This window comes from Dasypus novemcinctus, chromosome 28 (assembly GCF_030445035.2).
Source record: "Dasypus novemcinctus isolate mDasNov1 chromosome 28, mDasNov1.1.hap2, whole genome shotgun sequence".
Taxonomy (NCBI): Eukaryota; Metazoa; Chordata; class Mammalia; order Cingulata; family Dasypodidae; genus Dasypus; species Dasypus novemcinctus.
This window is the reverse complement of record NC_080700.1, coordinates 29540572-29564811: the sequence shown is the minus strand read 5'-3', so window position 1 is coordinate 29564811 and position 24240 is coordinate 29540572. Positions and strand designations below refer to the sequence as shown.

The 24240-nt window shown below is 34.8% G+C and overlaps 1 protein-coding gene across 8 annotated transcripts in view; it reads right to left on the bottom strand.

The window, feature by feature from the left end:
- AFDN (afadin, adherens junction formation factor) overlaps nt 1-24240 on the bottom strand; it is a 164495-nt gene that overhangs the window by 3996 nt on the left and 136259 nt on the right. For 4 of the 8 annotated variants that reach the window (XM_058289751.2, XM_058289756.2, XM_058289753.2 and 1 more), the window contains 9 exons: nt 23295-23360; nt 22990-23063; nt 22007-22125; nt 19968-20162; nt 19237-19328; nt 18710-18895; nt 16720-17718; nt 7200-7334; nt 3608-3899 (listed from right to left, as the gene is read on the bottom strand). In XM_058289751.2, coding sequence (XP_058145734.1) covers nt 3608-3899; nt 7200-7334; nt 16720-17718; nt 18710-18895; nt 19237-19328; nt 19968-20162; nt 22007-22125; nt 22990-23063; nt 23295-23360 — 2158 coding nt within the window. Of the gene's footprint in view, nt 1-3382; nt 3900-7199; nt 7335-16695; nt 17719-18709; nt 18896-19236; nt 19329-19967; nt 20163-22006; nt 22126-22989; nt 23064-23294; nt 23361-24240 lie in introns of all 8 variants that reach the window. The other 4 variants (XM_058289754.2, XM_058289755.2, XM_058289748.2 and 1 more) reach the window with 3 other exon arrangements.

The following is a 24240-nucleotide window of genomic DNA, read 5'->3' as shown; positions in this document are numbered from 1 at the left end:
GAAAGATGAGGTGTTTAATTAACTAAATAAGAAAGCAAAAAAGGCTCTTCATATTTGATTTTCAAATTGAACCATCAAATTTGATGGATCAATCTGAAAAGCAAATCTCTTAGTGGCCTGAGTAATCCAATCACTCTACCCACAGGTGTAAATAATTGATCTCATGCTCTATATTATTAGAAACAACAGTATAGGTCTTAGGTGATAATGGATATAGATAAAAAAGGCGCTAATCAGATAAAATGCATAATTGTTATAACACCAGAAGAAAAATCCACAGAAGATTTACTTGATGGGGAGAAGAATAAAATCTGTTAGACACACTCCAGATCTCAACAATTTTCTTACTAAAAATCATTGATAGCAAATATAACACAAATATTTTTAAGATGTAATTATAAACTAAATTTTCCCTTTTCAGGTTACCTAGTAAATTATTTTTCCCCCAAATAAAATGGCTAAAATTATTTATAAAATTTACTAAACAAATGAGCTACCAAAAAAAAAAACCCAGCTAAAACCCTACTAGATACCAGTGCTACAGACACAAAAAACAATGACGATAAAGGTAAGATACAGAGCATCATGGTGTGATGGAAAGAACAGTGGTCCACACGTCAGAACACCTGGATATTAGCCCCATCTCTGCCTCTAACTAGCTGGGCAACTTTGGGTAAGCAATGAAATTTTCCAGTGTAGGTTTCCTCCCTTGTAATAACAACATCGGCTCTAACTATTTCATAGGGTTAATGAATAGCAAAAGAGATGATGCAGATAAAAAGGTTTATAAGCGCTTTAAAAAGTATTCAAATGTAAGATAATATCATTAATAACACATTAAATCAGACTAATGTATTTCTATTGTTAACTCAGCAAGAAAAAGAAAATAATTTCAATAATTTCACATTTGAACTAACTTTTTCTTACAAGAAGAGAGTAATGATTGCTCAATAATGAAGAAATAATTGCTCAAAATATTCAGCAAATATTGACGGTACTGAGTATTGGATTAAATAGGCCACAAAATTGCTACAATATTTCTACATTAAAATTATCCTTTATAAACAAGTTGTACAAAAATAAACTTTTATTTTTCTTTTCTATATAAAAGGACCTACTATGCAAAACTTATGTTATATTTTAGATGAAGTTGAATTACTTTTTAAATGATACCTCTTTGCACTGCATCTTTACTTATTTAGCTTAGGTTACCTACAATTATTGGTATAGAATATCATCCTCAGCAAAGACTCAAAAGATTAAACAAAAATATATATTGAAGTTTAAGGTAATCCATAGTGGGCACTTAAGAGAAATTATTTGCATGGCAGAATTTTTTCTATTTCAATTCTACGTTTTTTTCTTTATTTTGTTTTTAAAAACCTTATGTTGTATCTTTTGAGCTTTGTTTCAGGAATGATATTAGCTTCTTCCACTGGAAAAACTTAAGTCTTCAAAATTTAAAAATCTTCAGCCAACTATATATGAATTAATATAATTATTTGAAATAATTTCAAAGAACGTTAGTAAATAATATATTTTTAAGAGTTGCTATGTTGAAATCTCATATTACTGAGTCCAATTTGCATCCCAATTCTATTCCTCTCACCATCCAGTGAAAGAAACCAAGTGCAGTTTGCAAAAGCATGCTTTACCAGATGCTTACAACAGAAAAAAAGAGTTATAAACAGTAATGCAACAATGTTAGTGAGATGAAGAAATGATAAGAATGCATTCTGCATTTGGTGCAAACAGCTTTGTACTTTACGAAGGAAGTCTTCAAAGAAGCTCGAACAATCAGATGCAGGTTATAACCTGCTCCTTTGTGGTATTTTAGGTGTGAAATAAAATAAGGGTTAGCAGTATGACTAAAAGCCAAGATGGTTAGAAGTGATGCTGAGCTACAATATTCTGCAGTTGTTACCAAACCCCGTTTTTATTTGACATGACACTTACAAAATATCTATAGTTTAGCTTATAATTTGATGCAAGGAGACTGATGGCATCTTGCTTGCTTCAAAAATTACTTTATTATACCATAAATGTCTTTAAAAGGTACTAAATTCTAGATAGTTACAAAAGAAATTTTACAAATGCGTTAATCTGGGCTTCCTGAGTCAAGTCAACCTAAACATGATGACACACTGAGCCTTCAATGCTTCAATGCTTAATGCTGTGATCCAGGTGAGTATAAATGCAGAATTCTGGCAAAACTCCTTTGCTATGTAAGTTAAGAGTCATGGATACACTAAATTTTCAATTATCAGTGATTGGGACTATAAGAGAGAAAACTAAATGGCTTATTTTAGAAAGAAACTCAACTTCTTTCAGAATTATTAGAGGAGTCCTTTCCATTGCACTACTCAGAATTTAGAGGACTCCCATACCTGGTTCCTATGATCGAGAATATTTACTGCCAAAATTCCAATTTCTTTTAAAGCAGTAAGGTTAGTCTTCACTTTGAACCCACAAATTTACAAGTATATATTAAATATAATATTCAGTGCTGTCTCAAAACCTTTTTATTAAACCTAAGTTTGCGACAGCTTCAAGGTCCTGGTACAGTCACAAGTTACCGTAGTGTTCTGCAGTCAATTTAGAGTTATTATTAAAGGCAACTGCCTGCCTACTAGTGTCGTTACTTAATGGTGCGATGTTCTGAAAATGGACGGTAACAGAAAGGAATGAAACAGGTTAGAGGGAAAAAGGGAATGGGATAAAGTAACTTCAAAATAACTAGGTTCTTGGCCCCTGGCAGGAAGCCGCCTGCATTTATATGGTAAGATGGTCCCATGAACCTGGCTCAGCAGAGTGCCCCAACGACACCAACCAAATCCATGATGAAAGATGTGGGTCCTTCATTAAGCCATTACGATGTGGCATTTAACCCAGTACAGAAAGTCCTACTTATGTTCAATAATGGAAACTTAAAATATAATCACAACACTATTAATAAGCAGAAATTTATCTGTAGAGACACCAAAATGCATGAAAAAGGCACTTCAACCAAATATAAGAATTATTTGAAGAGGTAGAGAATGAAAGCCAAGACCAACAGTACTTCAAATGATTTAGGGAATAGTCAATTGAAAAGCATTGATTGTTGTCAGGTGATCAAAGAAATGGAACTTTTTAAAGTATAAAAGTAATTGGAGAACACTAAAACATTTACAAAAAAAGAATATTAACACAGACATTAATTATAATTGGAGGTGGAGGGTGATCACCTTGCCAAGAACAATGATCAAGTGAAATCAAATTTCCAAAGTGAGTGATTCTCTAGATCTAAACTACTAGCGTGGCAAGTGTGCAGACAGAGTCCCAGATTCCAATCATGAAGATAAAAAGCAGCTTTGATTTGTAATTTATCTTTCATCTCTACCTTTTGAGTTGCTGGGATGGTAGAAACTTGGCTTTTTTGGAGGGGGAGGGGGCTGGCCTGTTTTGTGAGCAGTACTGTTGGCATTGACTGAGGGTGGCCGGAATGAGTTGGAAAGAAAGATGCCGTCGGAGACCGGGCGCGGCTGGCAGGAGGGCTGCTGTGGCTTAAGGGCGGCAGGAGGAAAGTCACCGTAAGATTTTCTTGTGCTGGAGTACTTATCCTGACCTGCTAGACTGGAATTCTCCTCCTCCTCATCATCATCATTGTATGCAACAAACTTGGCAGTAAATAGCGAGTCAGGGGAGAGGACCTGTGTTTTGAGGTAAGAGGTGTTTCGTTGAGGTGGGGGAGGAGGAGCACTAGATGAAGGGGATGGGGATGGGAGTTCATAATCCCGTGGAAGCGGAGGTCTGTACAGACCAGGCTCGTCAGGTTCCAGCAACCTCCGTTCTGCCTCGTCATGCTGTCTGCGCCTTTCTGCTTCCAAACGGTTGTAATACCCTTCTTCCTGTCGCCTCTGTAGGCGGGAATAAACAAAAGTGCACACGTCAGAAAAAGAAATGAGAGAGTCAACTTTGCCTTCAGAGAGAGTATATAAGTGTTTATTTCCCCAACAACCCCACCTTAATCACTGAGTTCTAAAAATGAATCCAGGTGAAAGTGAAAACTTAAAAGATAACAGTTCTATAATAGAAGTAGGCAAAGAAATTCGGAAATAGTCTTCTTTTAAGACCCAATAATAAATTCTTAGTAAAATTATTTGATATCAAACTGCTCAAGAGCAAGGAATGAAGTAATTCGCAGGTATTTCTAGGCTTCCCACTCTCAATTATTATATCATTGAATTAATGTGACTAGACTTTTATTTCTTTCCTCCCTTCTCTCTTTCCTTTATTGGTAGGATATCAACTTACCTGATACTGCTGTGTTTAAAGACAAAACAAAACTAAAAAATAGGCTATAACTAGCTTTCTATGGCTAGTACTTTCAGAAGTACAAACTTATATACTTTTTCATTAAACCAAAGTGAATTCAGAAGAGTACTCATTCCGTGACAAGAAGTACGTGATTAAGCCATCTAGTTTACTTCCAGTTATTCAGAGGGAAGTTTATAGGAAACTATGAACTATAAAATCATTATTCATTTCCCCAAAGCAATAATCTAACAAATATGCTCCCCCACAGTTCTTAATTTACGTTCTGAAGCTTAATAAAGTCCCTGACAGACAGAAAATTAGAGAGCCAGGCATTCTTAGCAACAGCAACACGATATTCAAATATATTTTGACACATACATTTTTTCTGACATACATCTGCACAAGCTACAGTTGACAGTGTTCAAAATTATTTTAACAGTTAAGAAAGATAACAGCACAGTTTCGTTAGAGATTGACAAAAGTTTTAGAGCACAAGAAAGAAGTAAATAAGGGAATGAGAGATCTAACAAAATACTCTGCCTTAACTTGAATAATATTTACTACACAGAATGGAGTACAATGAATTTCAAATTCATTCAACCAAAGGTAACTAATTTTAGGATCTTGCTGGCATTAGGATAAATGTTTTCGGCCCCTATTTCAACTTCTAAGCCTGAATTTTCTCCCTACTACCTCTTGGAGCCACACACAGAAGCACGCGTAGGTGCGCACGCACACACACACACAAACACTGAATACACAATAGTCAATGCTTCACCTTCTGAGGGAGAAAACCATAAGAATAAATACTAGTTTCAATCATTATCCTGAACCCAAATTTCTTACTTTATCTTCTCGATCTATGTTGAGAAATCCTGAAGGAAAAGCATTTTTTATCTTATTGTCTATACAAACTGTTCACTTGGGGGAGAAAGAATCAAATCCAGAATAACTTTTGTGCCTTTAAAATGGAATCATCAAGAATCTTAGTATTACATGAAGATCAGTTACTTGATAACATTTTAGGGGAAACCAAACCATCATCTTTTAGTCATACCAAGAGCAGATAAAATTACATGACCCAAGAAAATTTTATTCTACCCAACAAATGGCAGTTTCCTACAACAAAGCATACCCATTAATTTTGGACATTCAGTATAAAAAAATAGGTTACTCAGCTTCTTTTTACATTGACCACTCAATTATAGAAGCATTACTAAAATACAAATGTATTTTACATAACCATGAGTTGTGAGAATGCATACTAGAAAACTCAAATGACCCAACACAGAATACATAATCTGACCCTTTTCTACATGTGGACTACTTTCGTGTAACAACCAGACTGCTCTCTGCTGAGTCTCAGCAGAGGTACAGATCTGAGCCTAACTAAAGCAGATGGACACCTTGGTATTTGTACAGCCTTCCTTAACACAGGCTTAACTCACTGCACAAGATAAGACAGTCGAGCTATCACTCAACTGGGAAAGCATATCCTCCAAACAGCCAGAGAAGCTGTCATGGAAGAGCTAAAAACAAAACAAAACAAAAAACCTAAAGCAGCAAAAACTTAAAAGTGGCTCAAATTTTGGAAATCTGATTTCCTTCAAAAGATCAACAATTTTGACTTACCATTATACAACTGAAAGACTCAAAGGGTGACCTAATCCTGAAAGCTCAAATTCTTTGAGAATACTTCAAAAGCTGTTCAGATACAATAGATGATATAATAATAAACTTTAAGAGATGGTAAAAGTCTATAAAACTTTTAAATCACCAATTTCAGTAACAGTATGTGTCCTTATATTATTTATCCTACTTTCATTCAAATGAGTTACATAGTATCTATCAACCTTACCCTTAGAGATTGTTCAGTTGCCTAATATATCTTTAGATCTTGTTACAACAAAAAGCTTTTGAAAAGGTTTTTTTGGGGGGAGGTGTTTAGGGGGAAGGGAAAGTAGAAGGGGTATGTTCTATTACTATAGTTTACTACATTAACAAGGACTATCAAGGAAGGAATTATAAAGAAAAATGGAACTTTTCCCCATCAGAAGTTGTGGCACTCAAAAGTTCTACCTTCACAGAAGGGAAGTAATAGAGAAGAACAGCTTCTCCAAAATCACATACAGCAACATGCAATCTTCTCAGGACAGTCAAAAATTGAACAGTGAACTTCAATGGTTAGGACCTCCCATATCAAAGAGCCTCAATTAAGAAACACACAAAATGAAAAGAGACCAACGATCCAGAGAACAACATTTGGAAGTTTCCCAATTCTGAGAATATGAGAAAATCAGTTTAAAACTTCAATGAAAAGGATTACTTGAGGAAAACAGTATCTGGAAATAAATGAATTAATAAATCATAATATTTATCAGATTACATACTAAATCAAATTTTCCTTGAATAAGGTTTTATGAGCCCCACTGCTCTCTTTACCATCAACTGAACTGAATAATTTAGTAAATAATCTATTTAAAATGTTTAATGTCCACAGACTCTCTTACTATGTTCCTACTGCCCTCATGGTAAAAACTCAGTTTAGAAAATAACTGAACAAACATCACCTTCACAATATCAAGCTAGATCATGTTCAGTAAATAGTACGCAGACCTTTTGCAAAGAAGCTCACTGCTAAACAGATCTAAGAGTTCAAAAGTTGGAGGGGGACAAAACTCAGGAGATAAGGGAATCTGGAGACAGAGTTCAGAAGAGAGGTAGGTGGGCCAGACCAGGTTAAAGTTTTTGGTCCAATAATAAAAGCTGGGGAATATCCAGGCCCTGTTCTGTCTTGTGCATCTTAAGACACACATAATTTCTATCACCCTCTGCCTCAGCCAATCAATTATATTCAAGCTAATGTGGTAAAATTCTAGCAGCCCTTAGAGGACCATAACCTTTTCTTCAGCATCTCGTTTTATTCGCTCCTCCTCCTGGCGACGGCGCTCCTCTTCCTGCCTGGCTCGATCCTCTGCTTCTCGTTTCCGCATCTCTTCTAACTGCTGCTGCCGTCTCCGTTCCTCATCCTGTAACTAACAATAAATTAACTTCAATTTTCATTCAGTAAGCTCGACCAGTACAAGACATAAAAAGGACAGAATTAAGACAGGTAGATGCACATACACACACACACACACACGCAGAAAGTTAACTAGAAAATGCCAGGTTCAGATCACTGTGGGTGGACAAAAAAACTTACACATTTTATTGCTCTGTAATTTCAAAGTAAGTTAACTAGAACTTTGTCCCTATATTTTCAGAGTTATTCTTCCATTAATTACGGCACAAAGAAGGAATTTACTTCAGACACTCAAGCATTAAACAAGTGTGATTTCTTTCAACAAGCTCATGTAAATTAAGAGACTCAATCAATGCACTTTATAGAACTAGGGAATACACTCAACTGCCCTTCTCTTCCAATTTTTTTTTTAAGTTTCCACCTTGAATGTCAAGGAATCTCCACTCTTGTGGAAGATAAAAAATAAATAGTTGGTAAGGGGTTAACATGGCAGCAGATTCCATGTTTTTCTCATCTGGATATAAGACGGCGATTTCTATTGTTACAGCTTAAGATAATGACAAACTTTGGAAACTTGCATTCTCCATCTTATTTCTTATCGGGGTACAGATGTGGGCAACAGGATCACCCACAGGCCACACTCTCAAACATCATTAATAAGAACTGATTGAGAATTTTTTAAATTAAAAGGGAACTCGAAGCATTTAATTCAATCTCTAATTACTGCATGAATCCCTTACATAGAATTCCTAAAAGGTGGGTTTCAATTTCTATAGACGAACTAGTCATTCTATAAATTAATTATAGGAAAAATATAAAATGTTAACATTTTGGGTTTGGGTTTTTTTAAAAAAACAAAAACATTACTTCATTCTTCCTTAATTTCTGTGGGAAAGAAATACTATATATGGTGGGAAAGTAATAAATTAACCTGTGTCTCTAGACTTTTCATGTTATCAAAGAATAATAAAATATCTTTTAAAAATTCAAATCGTTAGTTCTCAAAAAGGCAAATTAATTAAACTTTCTCTTTAATATAATCTACATAAGGTATAAACCCAGAGAAGATGTTTGGAAAATCAGATTTTGTAGGATTTTGTAGCATGAGTTAATGCTATGGATTAAGAACTAAGCAGCAAGGATGAACAATAAGTTTCCTGTTCATAGCATTGCAAAAAGAGAGCTAAGCTAACCACTTCTATCCAAGAACTCCCTGCAGGAAGAATCGAGAGTCAATCATGGAAACATTTACCAAGAGTTAAACAGTTATCAGTACAAACTCAGAAATACCACCCAAATAAAGATGAAAAAATAAAATAGCTTTTGAGATTACATATTCTACAGAAATGTAATTTATGGGAAAATGTAAAATTGCATTAATGCTCTAGGTTTTCCCCCTTATATAATTAAGAACAAATTCTGAGTAATATACACTGATATAATTATTTAAAAATAGATAATTTTAAGCAATAAGAACAATTATAATTCTCATACTTAAGTTTAGAATGTTATCTTCTATAAATCTATAAACAGGCAAACATTTTCTCTGAAAAACCCTTTATTCTTCTAAATTTGGATAGTAGTAAGCAAAGAGTCTTCTTCCTTGTATTCAGTTCATTAGTTACTAATTTTTAAAGTAATGCAAATTAACCAGACAGGGCTATAATAATTAAGGCCATTTCTTTTTATTCTTGGACTATTTTATGTATTTTTAATTTTGAAACATAAATTGTTTTGTTCTTCAAAGATATGCTGCTTTACTCCTTCCCTTCATACCCATCCCCAACAAAGAGTAGAGAAAAGGGAATCTTTTATTTACTCCAAATAGCTTAAGAAAGTTATTAAGATGTATAGTTTATTGATATTCAGTAATAGTTAAAAGTTAAGTTGTAAATTTAATGATTGAGATTTCCAGTGACAAACTGCCTATTAGATTAACACTCTGAAGTTCAATCAAAAGATTAGTTCATTATTTCATATGAAAGAAACATTTTTCTCTAAAGTTTTTTATCTTTCATTTTAAAAGAATGAAATATTACTGCTACCAAAGCAGCCATGTAATACTATCTTGAGAACAGACCAGAGTAGATATAAAAATTACTCTTGTAGAATAAATCAAGATATTCCAGACTAAAGTTACTTCTAAACTAAGAAAACTGTGCTTTTAAAAATCATAGACAAGATTAAACTACAGTTTTGATATTCAAGAGAAGGTACTTTCAGGTTAAAAAAAATGTATGTAGAACTCTATCTTAAAATTTTGTACCATGAAATAACTTCTTTCTTTAGTATAGAATTCTTACAAAGATAGACAATCATGTTTAAGAGACTTTGAGAAAAAAAAAACAAAACAGAATCATAGTATCCTTTACTTTCTATTTTCACTGGAAAACACAACTAAAAATCTGTTTGGCCCATTACTCTTAAGAAACATTTTACTCTACAGACTTTTTCTGCTTCTGCTCCGCCCCCCCCCCCCCATTAAAAAAATTCACTCCAAAAAACTATAAGGCGAAAAAAAAAAAGCCCTGACTTTATCATTTATTTAGTGTGATACAGCTTCGATACCAAAGACCTGGGTTCAGAGCCTAGCTTTACAATTTATTAGTTGTTTACCCAAAAGAAAGTCAACTCTTCGTCTCTAGGGGCCAATTTCCTCATTAGGAAAACAGTCATTCTCTCATTATTGTGTGTATTAAATAAATAATACAGGTAAAACCATCTAGAACAGTACTTGGCACTCAATAAATGACAGCCCCCTTCCCATACATACCTCACTTTTTTTTTTTAATTTAAGGAAAAATGACAGTTTATTAGAAGTTGTAAGATCTATAGCTAAGTTCATATTAGTGCTTTTTAACCTCTTCTGTTGAAATACCCTAATGGCAGAGACAATGAAGAGTAACTACTAAGCTGGAGGATATGGCTCGAACTGGTCCATTACAAACACTTGAAGTTCCCTGAGGTCAACTCTTTTATCTCATAAAATCATTTGAATTTGCATTCAACCCCACAATATATATACATGTTGGTTTTAATATAAGTAAGCTGGCCCTTCCTGAAGATGCATTTGTTTATCCTATGGCTTTGGATATTCTGGGCAGACCTATTTCCCATGCCTAAGGTACGCCAGTTTGAATAGGCAAAAACAGTCTGCTATTTCTTACAGGTATGTGTCTATGAAGATGGAACTCTCAAATTATGTTTTCCTACACATTATTACTTAAAAATTTTATAAGGTTTTTTTTTTTAAAAACTCAATCCATTCTGTACCTGGGACGATGATCAACAAGGGTAGGGCCAATTGCTACAGTGCTCCAGAAAGACCAGGCAGGAAAGCTACATCTGAGAAAAGACCTGCTTTAGGCAGGCAAGTGAGGAAAACAGAAGCGCATCCAAAATCTTTTAAGAAATAACTTCGCTGATATGGAAATAGGATTATGCCAAAGAAGAAGTATTTTTCCTGTTAGTTATTGTTATGTGAGTCAGGAGAGTTTTATAAAAAAGGAGGCATTTTTGTGTAGTAGGAAAAAAGCACTAAATATGAAATCAGAAAATTTTGATTAGATCTTTGGCTCTATCACTTTCTGTATGTGATACTGAGTAAATCACTTAAATACTGAGTTTGCCCCTTCTGCTATACCCACATTATAGGCTTGCTAAGAAAAAGGAATGAGATAGTAATATATGCAATTATTTGGTACCCAACAACAAATAAGGGCATAAATTACAAATTCTACCATTCAGTGAAAGGACTAGGTAGCTGCCTTGTAGGTTTCAGCCAGGTGAAACAGCTATGGTTTATATCCACCACCCTCTTTTTTTCTTTTTTCTTTTTTTAAAAGATTTATTTTTTATTTATTTCCCCCTCCCCCCAGTTGTCTGCTCTCTGTGTCCATTCACTGTGTGTTCTTCGGTGTCCGCTTGTATTCTTGTCAGCGGCACCCGGAATCTGTCTCTTTTTTGTTGTGTCATCTTGTTGCGTCAGCTCTGTGTGTGGCACCACTTCTGGGCAGGCCGCACTTTTCAGGCTGGGCGGCTCTCCTTATGGGGCACACTCCTTGCTCATGGGGCTCCCCTATGCGGGGGACACCCCTGTGTGGCATGGCACTCCTTGAGCACATCAGCACTGCGCATGGGCCAACTCACCACACAGGTCAGGGGGCCCTAGGTTTGAACCCTGGGCCTCTCATGTGGTAGGCGAATGGTCTATCAATTGGGCCAAATCCACTTCCCAATCCACCATCCTCTTAACCCTTACCAGAACTAACGGACTGGGCTATAAAAGTTAAAGATTCCAGGGACAGGACACACAGTACCATGACAGGAGGACACAGACTTCAAGATATTAATAAGTTACAGGTTTCCCAAAGATTAAACTGGCTCCTCAGAGCCACACGCTCTGAAGACTAAACAGTGCTTCATCATAACTTAGATATGAGGGAATTTTCTCCCTAAGGAATTTCAAGAATTATATATCAAACTGGTCTTTGAAATTGGAGAAAACATTTTGATTCTTAGGTTTCTAGTCAGGATGGTCAGAGACCCAAGCTCAGGAATTTGGTCCAAGCATGACAATAGAGGAAAAACCATATTACATTCTAGGAAAAGGCCTAAGATCTGTCACAACCCATTTATGCAACATTATTAAATGCCAGCACTTTTCTAGAAACTTGGACAAAAAGACAAAGGTCACTGCTTGCATGAAGTAGACATTCTAACCAGAAGAGACAGATAAGTACAATGATGAATAAGATTTATAGTATGTTAAAGGATAACTGCTATAGTGTAAAAAAAAAAAAATCAGTAAGGGATAATAAAGTCTTCTAGGATGGGGGTGGCTATGAGGTCAAGGAGGACAGGGAGGAATGGATACTGACAGTACCGTGAACACCACTTAAGGAGTCTGAATTTCTCCCTAAGTGGCAATTAGGAGGAGTGATGTGATCTGACCTCATTTCTAATAGGATCACCCTGCCTGATAATTTGAGAAGATGTGTAAAGGGAACAAAGGCAGAAGTCAGGTACCAAGTCTGAAGGCTTTTGAAGTAATCCAGGCAGGGTATCTGAAGATACGAGACGGGTATCTAAGGCTAGGGTGACTGTAGTGGAGATGGTCAGATTCTGTGAAAGTTAAGGCAAAAGAATTTTTCAACGGACTGGATGTTGGGTGTGAATGAAAAAAGGGTCAAGGATGACTGAAAGATTTTTAGACTGAGCAACTAGAAGAATCAATGGAAATGAGGAAGACTGAAAGTAGAGTAGATTGATGAGGGGAAGTGGTTAGAGAAGGTAGAGTAATTTAGTTCTGAATGTGTTTATTTGAGATGTCTATTTAACATCAAGTGGAGGTGTTACACAGGGAATTGGATATATGAATCTTTAGTTTGAAAGAGGTTTGGACTAGAAATATAAATTCGGTAATCACTGGCATAAGCAAAGGTATTTAAAGCCATAATTTGGTTGCAAGCACAAAGGGACTAAGTCCAGACAGACAAGGAAGAGGAAGGTCCTGGGTTGATATGGGGCAGTGTAATACTGAGATCAAAGAGAAGAAAAGGATTCAGCAGGGGCAACCCTTCAACTTTCTGAAACTCAGGTGCTCTCGAACAGGAAAATGCCTACCTCATTTATCCCATCAGTCACCATACACACCTAGTGACAAGAAAACATCTTAAAAACACTACGCGACTGTGTTGTTACATAAATGTTCACATATTTGTCATTCTCCTTAATAACGGGAGAATTTCTTAACAGAAGAGATTCTCCCAAGGTACCCTGCCAATTCCAACACAGTAAGAATTCAATAAATAATCATATTTTTGATAATGTTAATATTTACTGGGAAATTTGGCTAAGAAATGCTTAGAAAAAAAATCTGGTAGTTAAAGTCAATATTAAAACTAAAAAAATAATTACCTGTAAAGAAAGAAAAACTCTGAGCTATTTTTCTTAACTAAAAGTCCAAGTGCAAACTTATTCTTAAATATTGCTTCTCTTCATGCTATAAAATATTCTTTCATGCTATAAAATATTCTTTGAGTTTACAGAGTTGGCTAAAATCTTAAAGACAACATCTTAGTTCAGTGCCTGGATTATAATGGATGCTGAAAAAACGTGTTAAATGAATATCTCACACAAAGAAATGACTCTAACTGGTCAGTATTTTCCAGGTACCTAATACATGTAGGTATGTTCTATAAGTACACCTTAATACACAGAGGAGAAAAAGATTTATTTTTTTAAATCTTTGTCTCATGTAAAAAACACAGAGCTCAGAAAATATGCTTTTCAGTAATAAAGGAGGGGAGATGTTGTAAAGAACGAGCTATAGAGGAGATGAAAATAGTTATTTTCATCATGTGCTGTCTAATTTAAATTTTAAAAATAATAGTAATAAGGATAGGGACTGTTATATGGTGAAAAAGCCATGAAAGTCAAATCTGGATTCAGCATTTTTTTTTGTTTTAATTTATAGTCTGATACTAGCTTTATATCACTCAAAAGCTGACTAAAAATACTGTGAACATAATGTAAATCTATCAGAGGATGACATATGTACAATATTTAAAGCATAATGGGCACTATATGACCAAAGTTCCCAAATACTGACATTAAGCTTATTGAATTTAAAATAGAATATTAACCAAAATATTTTTCAGTAGACTCTAAACTGGTATGGCTGATAAGACTAAAACCTGTGAGATACTATTAAAGAAAAAACAGAATGTTTACTGGAAATCAATCTTACTCTACCAATGATGATTATAGCTTTAGACAGTTATTACTTGGCAAACTGTGTCAATACCATTTCAATTGAGGTTCCAATAATTTAATATTTAAAACCTATTTTTAAAGTAACAACAATGAAATAGATTACTCATTGTGAATTTTCTTTCATTTGCTCAAATATTTATGACTACAAGACATAAAATCAGTTTTATGACTAAAACTTAAAACAGGTCAAAACCATAAACAAACAATAACACTTAAAATTAACAGAGAAAAGCAGAGAGTAACTAAATCTAGTAACATTCAAAGGCATGCTTCTAGAGAGTCACTCAACTACATATGCTGATCTAGGATTCCCCTACAGAAAACTCAATCTACGGAAAACATAAAACCACCACCACTAAAAGAAAAAAAGAAAATCAAGACAGGAAAAAAGTACCAAGGGAAAGAAACAAGAACATACCAAATCTAGAACAGAGATTGCTGGCATAGCAGTCTGCTGCAGGTAACAGAGAAGAAAAAAAAAGAAAAAAAAGAAAGATGAAGTGTGAAAAAAAAAAGTTAAGTTTAGACCTGTATTCCGCCACTGGCATTTTTTGTCGCTATCTTATTTCATCTGTTTTTTGAAGGACAGCACAATGAGAAAAGTAAAGAACTACACACTAACTTAATGGTATTCAGAAATAGGAAAATGTCTACATGGTATCATATATTTGACTTTCATCATTAAGATATACAGAAACTAAAAAAGCAAAACCTCCCTAAGCTCTCTTATTTGGAGACTAAGACATTATTCTTAATGTAAATAATGATAAATACACAAATACTAGTAACTAAATTATCATAAGAAGCTTTTCAAACATTGTAATTCATACAAAGAGGTGAAATATTCAGTGTTTTAACCATCTGTAAAAACTGACTTTCAACAAAGGTAGTCCTCACAGAAAAGATTACAGAAACGTTTCAACGCAATCGCTAAATTTTTACTATTGTTGGAATATAATTGTAACAGTAAGAAATATTAATAGTCTACTTATTTACCATAAACAGGAACTTTATATTCAGAGTTTAAACTGTGGTAAAACGTAGTCTTCCTTTTCTTGTGTTTTTGGGGACAGACGATACAAGGCCATGAATATATTTAAGTTTTAAAATGAACAATCTGTAATGTATCTAATAGAAACGCTGGCTAGAGAGGAGGGAAACATACTGACAATGGCAAGAGTAAATAATTTATATAATTGAATGCTGGAGAGTTCTGATAATGAGCAACAGAAGTTATACAAAGTGAAAATTCTCCCAGGAATCCTTATGGTAAAAGTACTGAGTTATTAATCAAATAGTTGCTCTTTCAAATAAAATAATATTTATGGTAAATATAGTCATTTTTAAGGATGTTTATTACTGATGACTTGGAATTTACCAATAGAACAATGCAACAATTAGCATTTAGGTCTTCATTTCATAAAGTTAAGTGCCTCCAGAGGGATTCTAGTTGACTTTTTGGCAAAATTACCTTTGGCTCAGAATACGTATATATTAAGAAATATGTGTTCTTATGTTCACTAATAGGCTCCATGCTAATAGTTATCTAAGATTAAATTTTGTCAGGAGATAGGAAATCAAAATGTTTCTCATAACAGTTGTTATGGTTTTTAGGCCTTTTAGTACAGAGAGCATTAAATAAGAACTGGAATTAGAAACCAAATCCAAAAGACAAAAGAATAAACGTTTTGGCTCGTCTTCCCTCAGAATATTATACTATATGTAAAAAAAAAAAAAAAAAAGGTTGCTAAAAACTTAGCATGAAATGGTTAAGAGCACTCTCCTCAAGTTACCAATAAATGCCCATCTATCTCTGGTAACAATTCTCTTGACAGGATAATAAGTAATCTTGCTTTCATCTTAAATTTGGCATTTTAACAATTTATAGTATTAAACTAATTTAAATTTTACTTTTGTTCTTTTATTTGAAACAAATCACGAAAGCAGTTAATTTTTATAATATGGAAAAATATGAATAAGTTCTCAGTATCTTTATACTACAACTGAAAGTATAACCATTTATTAAATTAATAAACACCAAGGGTATAATTACTATGAAGACTCTAGCTCTAGTAATACTAAAAATGTAAATTTGAAGTCCTAAACAGTTTCTTTTTTCAACCTACATAAAATGCTGATAATCAAGATCAAGGGTCAACAAATAAGTGGCCAGAGGCTTTTGCAAAGAAAGGTTTACTGGGAATACAGCCACCCTTTTGTTTACACACAGGCTAGGGCTGCTTTTGCACAACAATGGCAGAGATGAGTGGCTTTAGCAGTGTGTGTTAGGCCCAGGAAACCTAAAATGCTTAAGAAAAGCTTGGCCAAGCCCTGATCAAGATTATCACTGGTCATTAACAAATACTAGTCCCCACTTGCCCTCTTTACTGAAGTGTAGAAAGAACTTATAACTTTGCTAATTTAAACAACATTAAGTTCCATTTGCATTGTGTGAAAATTTTCAGCCCTTTCAACTCTGGTTCATTTCTGTAGGACAAGTCCTGTAAAATAGAGGGGACTTTTTAATCCAAGATCACAGGGTTCGCTACATCTATAACCAACACAAAGAAGTTAGAATAGGTATCACAGATACGCACAACCAAAGGATTTTTTCCCTTTACCCTTGCTCTTCTTTCAGCCTCTAGGCGCTGCATTATTAGCATGGTATCCACGTCATCATCTTCCTCTTCCTCATCATCCTCGTCCTTCTCCTTAGATTCCTGGAGTCTCTTCTGGAATTGCCACTCCAGCATGAGTTTACGAAGGCGGTCGTTCTCTTCTGCAGTCCGATCGGGTTTGTTCTGGAGGTCCTGAATCTCTTTACTTAGCATATCTACAATATGCATTTGTTGTTGCTTTTCAAGCTTTTCCTTGGCATCTCGTTTCCATGGGTCAGGAGACAGACTATCACTTGAGGAAAGCTCCTCTTTGCTAATTGTGATGTACTGTAAATCTCTTCGCTCAATTGTTCGGGGTTGCTGTTGTGGTTGCAGTTCCCGAATGACTGTTTCTTGTGGTCTCTGTAGTGTTGAAGGCTTTTCTGGCTTCACCTGTTGTACCGTCACAGGAGAAAACTGAGTAGGGTTCAGCGACTGAGTACGCATTTGACCCAGCTTTCTCTCCTGTTCCCTTCGCTTTCTCTCTCGTTCCTCTTCTAAGCGGGCTTTTTCTTTTTCATACCACCGTTGATGTTCTTCTCTCTTTTTCCGTTCTGTAGCGGCCACTGGAGTAGACTGAGTTCCTATCTGGTTGACAGGAGGGGGCGGTAGGGGCAAATCCATTGGAATTCCATCAAAATCACTGGCATAGTGTGCAGGAGGAGGAGGCGGTGGTGGAGGCATGTCTGTTAGAATGGGCTGGGACACAGCCACTGGTGCTGGCTGTACAGCTGCTGGTGTTTTCCAACGACCAGGACCACTTTTGGTTAAAGTGGAAGCAGGAGTGACTGATTTAGAGGAATGGTTCAGGTGCTCTTGGCTAGATGTACTAGATTCTACTGAGGAACTCTGATTTATCCACATATCACTATCAGACTTTCGATCCATAACTGCCTCTATTCGATGTCGTTCTAGTTGGTAAGCTCTATCTTCTCGAAGCTCTTCTTGGGAACGGGTAACTCGCTAGGAAAAAAAAACCATTATACTTCAGCCATTTATCAAAAGACATTATTAAAAATTCATAAACATTTTATCTTCAAGGAGGTAAAACCAAGAAAACTGTTAAATGACCATGCTTTTATGTTACATATCCTAGACTACACCTTAAACTATAGCTATTTTTAAGAATACATTTAATTCCACCATCCATTCTCCTATACGGTTACTTTTCTAAAAAGAAAAATACCACTTAGTAATTTTCCCTAGATTAATCATCCAGACTGACATCCTCTTCTTCACTAATGTGGATAAAAATCCAAATTCCTTACCTTGTCATCTAAAGCCCTTTTTTCTGGCTTCAACATATCTTTATAGTCTGGAATCTTGCCACTCCCTTCACCCCCACTTGCCACACTGACCATTCCAGATTCTTCCACAACTCTGTTTTTTATGCCTATTCCTTCTATCTGAAAAGCTCTCCCATGCAATCATCTATAATCTAATCTAGGAGCTCAGTTTTTAGTTATGCTTAGATTTGAAAGACAGCTTCCTCACTTATTAGTCAACCCACTTCCCTAACAGCCCTTACTATACTGTATTTATCTTTCTGATTCCCCAACCACACCATTAGCTTCAAGAGCAGGGAACATGATTATCTATATTCCCAGTATCTAGAACAGCTTCTGACAAAATGAAATACCAAAATATATCCTCTAGGTTCTCATTTCTCACTCCTACAATCAGTGAAGTTGCCTTATAAATAGTAATTAAGGCTTTAGATTACTAACATTTAATTAATCAAAACTTAACAAAAAAATCCCTTTATATATTAACGTTTGTACCTTATTCTCAGACTTAACCATAAATCTATGAAAGGAAAAAAGACAAAAATTACAAGGCTGTTTCTAAATAAAATATCAATTGTGTTTCAGAAATCACTCAATTTTTATCTTATCAAACTCTTCTATATTCCTTTGGGGGCTGAGAAAAGTTTGTAGAACCTCTTATTTCTAACCTGAATTGCAATACTGGAATGATTATTGTCTATATGAACATGTGGCTTTTCCTCATAATTTGGCCACTGATTTTGAGGAGGCACCATCCGGTCCTGGGATTTGGATGCTGGGAAAGTAAAATACTCTCTGGTGTATGTTTGAGTTGGGATAGGGTAAGCTTCAGGTCTAGGTGGAGGGGTTTGCTCCTGTAAAATGTAAGAACAAAGAAAGGTTAATATTTAGCAATTCATACAACAGATTTAATATTCATTTATCTATTTTTGAAAAGTATATTTTTAAAATGTGCTAAAAATTAATGTAACATTCTCCTATTCAGAGAATAATAAAAATCATTTTATTTTGTTCACGCATTAATTTAAAACTAATTTACCTGACTCATATATAAACAAAGATTAAATACATCAAATTCAGGAATTATAATCCATACTAATTCACAAAGCTGAAATTTTATTAGATTATCTCAGATATTGTAAAGGAAACCTATGTTTTAAATGTAGTAAAAATCTTTTAGCTTATTTCTTCAAACCTCAGTGCAGAGATTTCCAGTAGAAACAGACGTTATCTTGGCTGTTGTTCCCGTGGCATAAGTATTTTTTCCTCCTGGACTAGGAGGCTGATCTGTTGGAAGCAGTTGGGAAAAGAAAGCATAATATTAAATAAACAATGTAGATGTAACATAAAAGTTTTTTAAAATTAGTGATCCATCTCATATACCTTCAAACTGCTAAGGTGTCTAGCTTATAGATATTTAAAAAATATACTAATAAGGCACCGGGCAGCTTATATCTCATCATACCCACACCCATTCCTTGAATAATTAGAGTTTACAGCTATAAAGCTTTATCTATAGACCAGGGATTGGCAAACTATTGGGGACAAAAGGCCAGAGAGTAAACACTTAAAGCTTTGCCTTTCTCTGTTGCATATTCTAGTTCTTTTTTTTTTGCCAAAAGGAAAAAAAAAACCCATTTGAGCTCCAGTTGGTAGTTTGTCGATGTATTATCAATGTACTGTTTGCCTAATGCTACAACTTTATCAAAAGACCTTCCAACTTGGTTTTTATTTCCTGTTAACATTAGTGTGGATACCCTTCATTAAAAAATACATTCTAGTTAGAAGGTAATAAATGCAGGTAATAATTTAACATTTTTAATAATTAAAAAATCACAAAGTACAAATCTCACTTTTGATGTGTGACCATGCATGTATTCGGAGAGAATTTAAAGACAAGAGAATGGAGAAGACTATTTTTCTTACTTGCTACATTGGGACTGGAGCGATGATCAGCTCTATTTTTCATTAGTCTATCATCACCAGGCAATTTTTTTGGTTCACTATATTCTGCCCAAGGCAGCTGAGGACTCTCGGGTGATCCATTCTGAGCTGAGTTATTATAGAGCTCAAAACCTTCACTCTTTGGTCGGGGTTTACCTGAGCCACGACGATCTGAAACTGAAATGAAACTATATTCAAGATAACTTCTTTTTATTTGTTTAAGGATTTATTTTATTGTATTTTAAATACCCTGCTTGGCTTTAAAAGAAAGACTAATATAAAAGTATCTAAATTTCTGTAAGAACTTGTTCTTAGTGTAAGAAATAAGGTGATTTTTATATAAGGGTAAAATCTTTCCATATCATCTTTTAAGAGCCTTCAAATAAAGCAACACGTAATTGGTACTGATGGGAAAAGTACATTTTTGAAGTTTCTCACAAACTGAAAAGTAGCTCTTTGTAAAAAATTCAAACCTTACAATTTTGAAGTAACTTTTTTCCAACTGAAATAAGAAATAATATACTTCCTTTCCTTCTCAAGATTTTAATCTTTTTAAAATTACTCAAGGTTATCATCATCATGATTAACCATCATGTGATATGATTTTTCAGTTCTTCATCTATTTTTTTGTTTTCCTATTTTCTTGCTTGATGACCATGCTTTTTCTACTTTTAAGAGTTTCCCTCTTTGATTCCCATTCTTGGTCTAGTTTGCTTCTTTTAAATGACTATAAACTAAGAAATTAGAGAACTAGGATGTTTTTATGTTATGCAAAAAAAGTAAAAAGTGTGCTTTTAGTTTTTATGAGGCAAGACCCATAAGATAACACATGGTTGTGTTGAGATACCTATTTTTTTAAGTTCAGGTGCCTTCATATGCCTGTTTTTTCTTTTTCTTTTTTTAAGTTACTATTAGGTACAGACTAGGTTCTGGACTTTGAAGATCCCAGAGTTCTGATTTACAGAGAAGAATGATTCTATCAAGGCCATACTTAGAAGGCTATATAAGCATTAAGCAAAGTGTATTATTAAGGTATTAAAGTTGATTTGGAACATAAAGATGATTTAAGGAGATAACGTGAGTAATGATGTTTTTTTTCAATGTTCCTGACATAATTTTTTTAAAAGTCCTAAATCATATTACTTTTATTCTTAGCTTTTTGATGTAGCTACAAAACTAAACTCCCCCCCAAAATAATGATTTCAGTCTAATAACTGAGCTTTTAAAGTGAATTATATATATATTACAATAATCATGTTCTATATCCTAACAAACACAGGATTAATGCAACTATTCATATGCATGGATATTCACCCAGTAGAGCTTGCTACTGATTTTTTTTTTTAAAGATTCATTTATTTTTATTTATCACCCCCCCCACATGCTTGCTGTTTGATCTCTGTGTCCATTTGCTGCGGGTTCTTCTGTGTCCACTTGTCTCCCTCCCTTTGTTGTGTCATCTTGCTGCGCCAGCTCTCTGCAGATGTGGGCTGTCAGCTCTCCATGGGCCATCAGCTCTCCACGGGTGTGGACCAGCCTGCCTTCACAAAGAGGCCCTGGGACACAAACCCAGGGCCTCCCATATAGTAGACGAGAGCCCAATCAGTTGAGCCACATCTGCTTCCCACTACTTATTTTTAAAGACCTTATGTTCTGAGTTTTCTTACCAAAATTGAAAACTCACTAGCAAGAAACTGGTCATATTGAGGTCCAGTTAAAATGGCACTTAGGCAGGAGGGTAAATTGTGGGCTCTAAGGCCAGATGGCCCACATCTGAATCCTGGCTCCAGCAATCTGTAGTGAATTATCTTTGACGTCTTACTTAAGTGCTCTCATCCTCAATTTCCATATCTTCAAAATTGGCATCTTGATTATAATTATAGTATCTATTCCATAGGGTTTCTGCTTATACTAAAAGAAGTCATGATTGTAAAATGGCTGGCATATAGTGTTCAATAAAAGTATTATTAGTATTAGTCAATGTAATAGAAGCATTCAATTTATTCATAACTAATTCTTACTTCTTTGCATCATTGGAGATGGCTGGTTGAGCAGTGTAGCAAGACCGTGATAAATTGCTCCTTGTTTTGCTACTTCTAGTGTTACCACAGAACTTGTTCTTGTCATGAGCTCTGCTGCCCTAGAGAGTATTACAAATGTAAGAACAAAACAAAACAAAATGAAACACAGAGACTACTCTGTCACTATGATAGCTTGTGATCAGAACTGACAAGAATCATTTTTTTTCTTTATTTTTTTAATGTTACATTAAAAAAATATGAGGTCCCTGTATACCCTCTACCGTCCCCACCCCACTCCTCCCCTTAACAACAACCTCCTCCATCATCATGAGACATTCATCGCATTTGGTGAATACATCTCCGAGCACCACTGCACCTCATGGTCAATGGTCCACACCATAGCCCACACTCCCCCACAGTCCACCCAGTGGGCCACGGGAGGACATGCGATGCCCAGTAACTGTCCCTGCAGCACCACCCAGGACACCTCCAAGTCCCGAAAATGCCCCCACATCACATCTCTTCCTCCCACTCCCTACCCCCAGCAGCCACCATGGCCACTCTCTCCACACCAAGGCCACACTTAAGAATCATTTTTGAAAACATCATCTGCTAATTTTGGGTAACAGTCCTGACATTCTGACACACTACCCACTGCCCATTTCCTTCCTCTGAAAATTAACTATGAGAACAAGCAAACACATCTCCTGCTAACATATTAAGAAATGGTAGACAATATTCAGAAATTTCAGGAAGTGTTAAAATTATTATTTTTTAGCTTCAAAGATACTGTTTCAGAATAAAATAGGTATTTTAGTATTTATTTGCTTAGTGAAATGTCCCGTACACTAAGAGTTTAATACTTTAAAAGGTGAAAAATAAGGCACAGCTTTTTGGAATATTTTTCACCTTCAAATCCCAAAATTTAATGCTAAATATCACCTAAAAATGTTAATATTAAGCGTCAAATAAATAAATCATACCTTTCCTGAGACAGTCCTACCAGACTCCGTCCATCCACACTGAGGAGTTGATCACCTGCAGCTAGTCGTCCATCCTATGTGTACCCAGAAGATACGTGTGCATGTGTGTATGAATGTGTGTCAGGAGGGTGGAACAGCAAACAGGAGAGGGGGGGGAGAAGAAAAGATAATGATAAGTACATATCGGATTTGTTCTTTCAACAAACATTACATAGCCTTTTATAACAAGGTATCAGTTGATATCTCTCATTATTTGTTAAATGTATGATATACTGAACATGTACAACTTTAAAAGTTATACTAACCACATCTGCAGCACCTCCTTTTACAACAGACTTGACATAGATTCCAAGTTTATCTTGACCTGCACCCTATGTAAAAAATAAGAAACAATGCACTGAAAAATATATAGTAGTAAACACGATACTCAGAAAATCAAAACAGAAATAAAACCCCACACGTATATACATAACTGTAACGAAAGTCTTGATTCTTGTTTTTATATGAAAATTAGAATAGAATTAACTTTTTATTTGACAAAACTAAAGAAACACTAACAGGAAATGCTCCTAATTTATGTTTCCAAATTAAGAAGAAAAAATACTTGTGAAAAATCAATTATTAATGCATGAGGTGATGAGAGGACTGAAATAGGCTTAGAGCTCTGAATGCAATTTAAACAGCCATAAATACAATGAACCAAAAAACATGTTCAATGATATATGCTATTAATAATTTTAATGTAAAAAACAATGTACTGAAATATTTTTACATTCCAATTATTTCCATATATCTTCGCCACACCCTTATCCTTTTCATACATATAGTTTAAAATTTAAAGCAATAAAAAAACTTCTTGTGATAAATAATAAGGGTGTCTTAGGTAGTAAGAGAATGTCATGCAGAAAATACTCTATATTAGTTCAACTTAAGAATCATGTATTGTAACTATAAGTAAACATTAAAGTAACAAAATCCAATATAAACAGAACTGTTGTACTATGAATAATGAAATCTTGCAAGAAAGACTTAAGTACTGCATAAAACTATTTTACAGAATCATTCACTAACATTTTACTTGGATATCATAACTATAACATCGAACTCAAAATTTTGAGTAAGTTATTGGAACCATGAAAGGAAGCACACATATGCATGAAATCTCAGTTGGATATTATTGTCACAACAACTAAAGGTAAATCCAAATCCACTTCAATATTTATAAAACATTGTATCATAAAGGCAAAAATA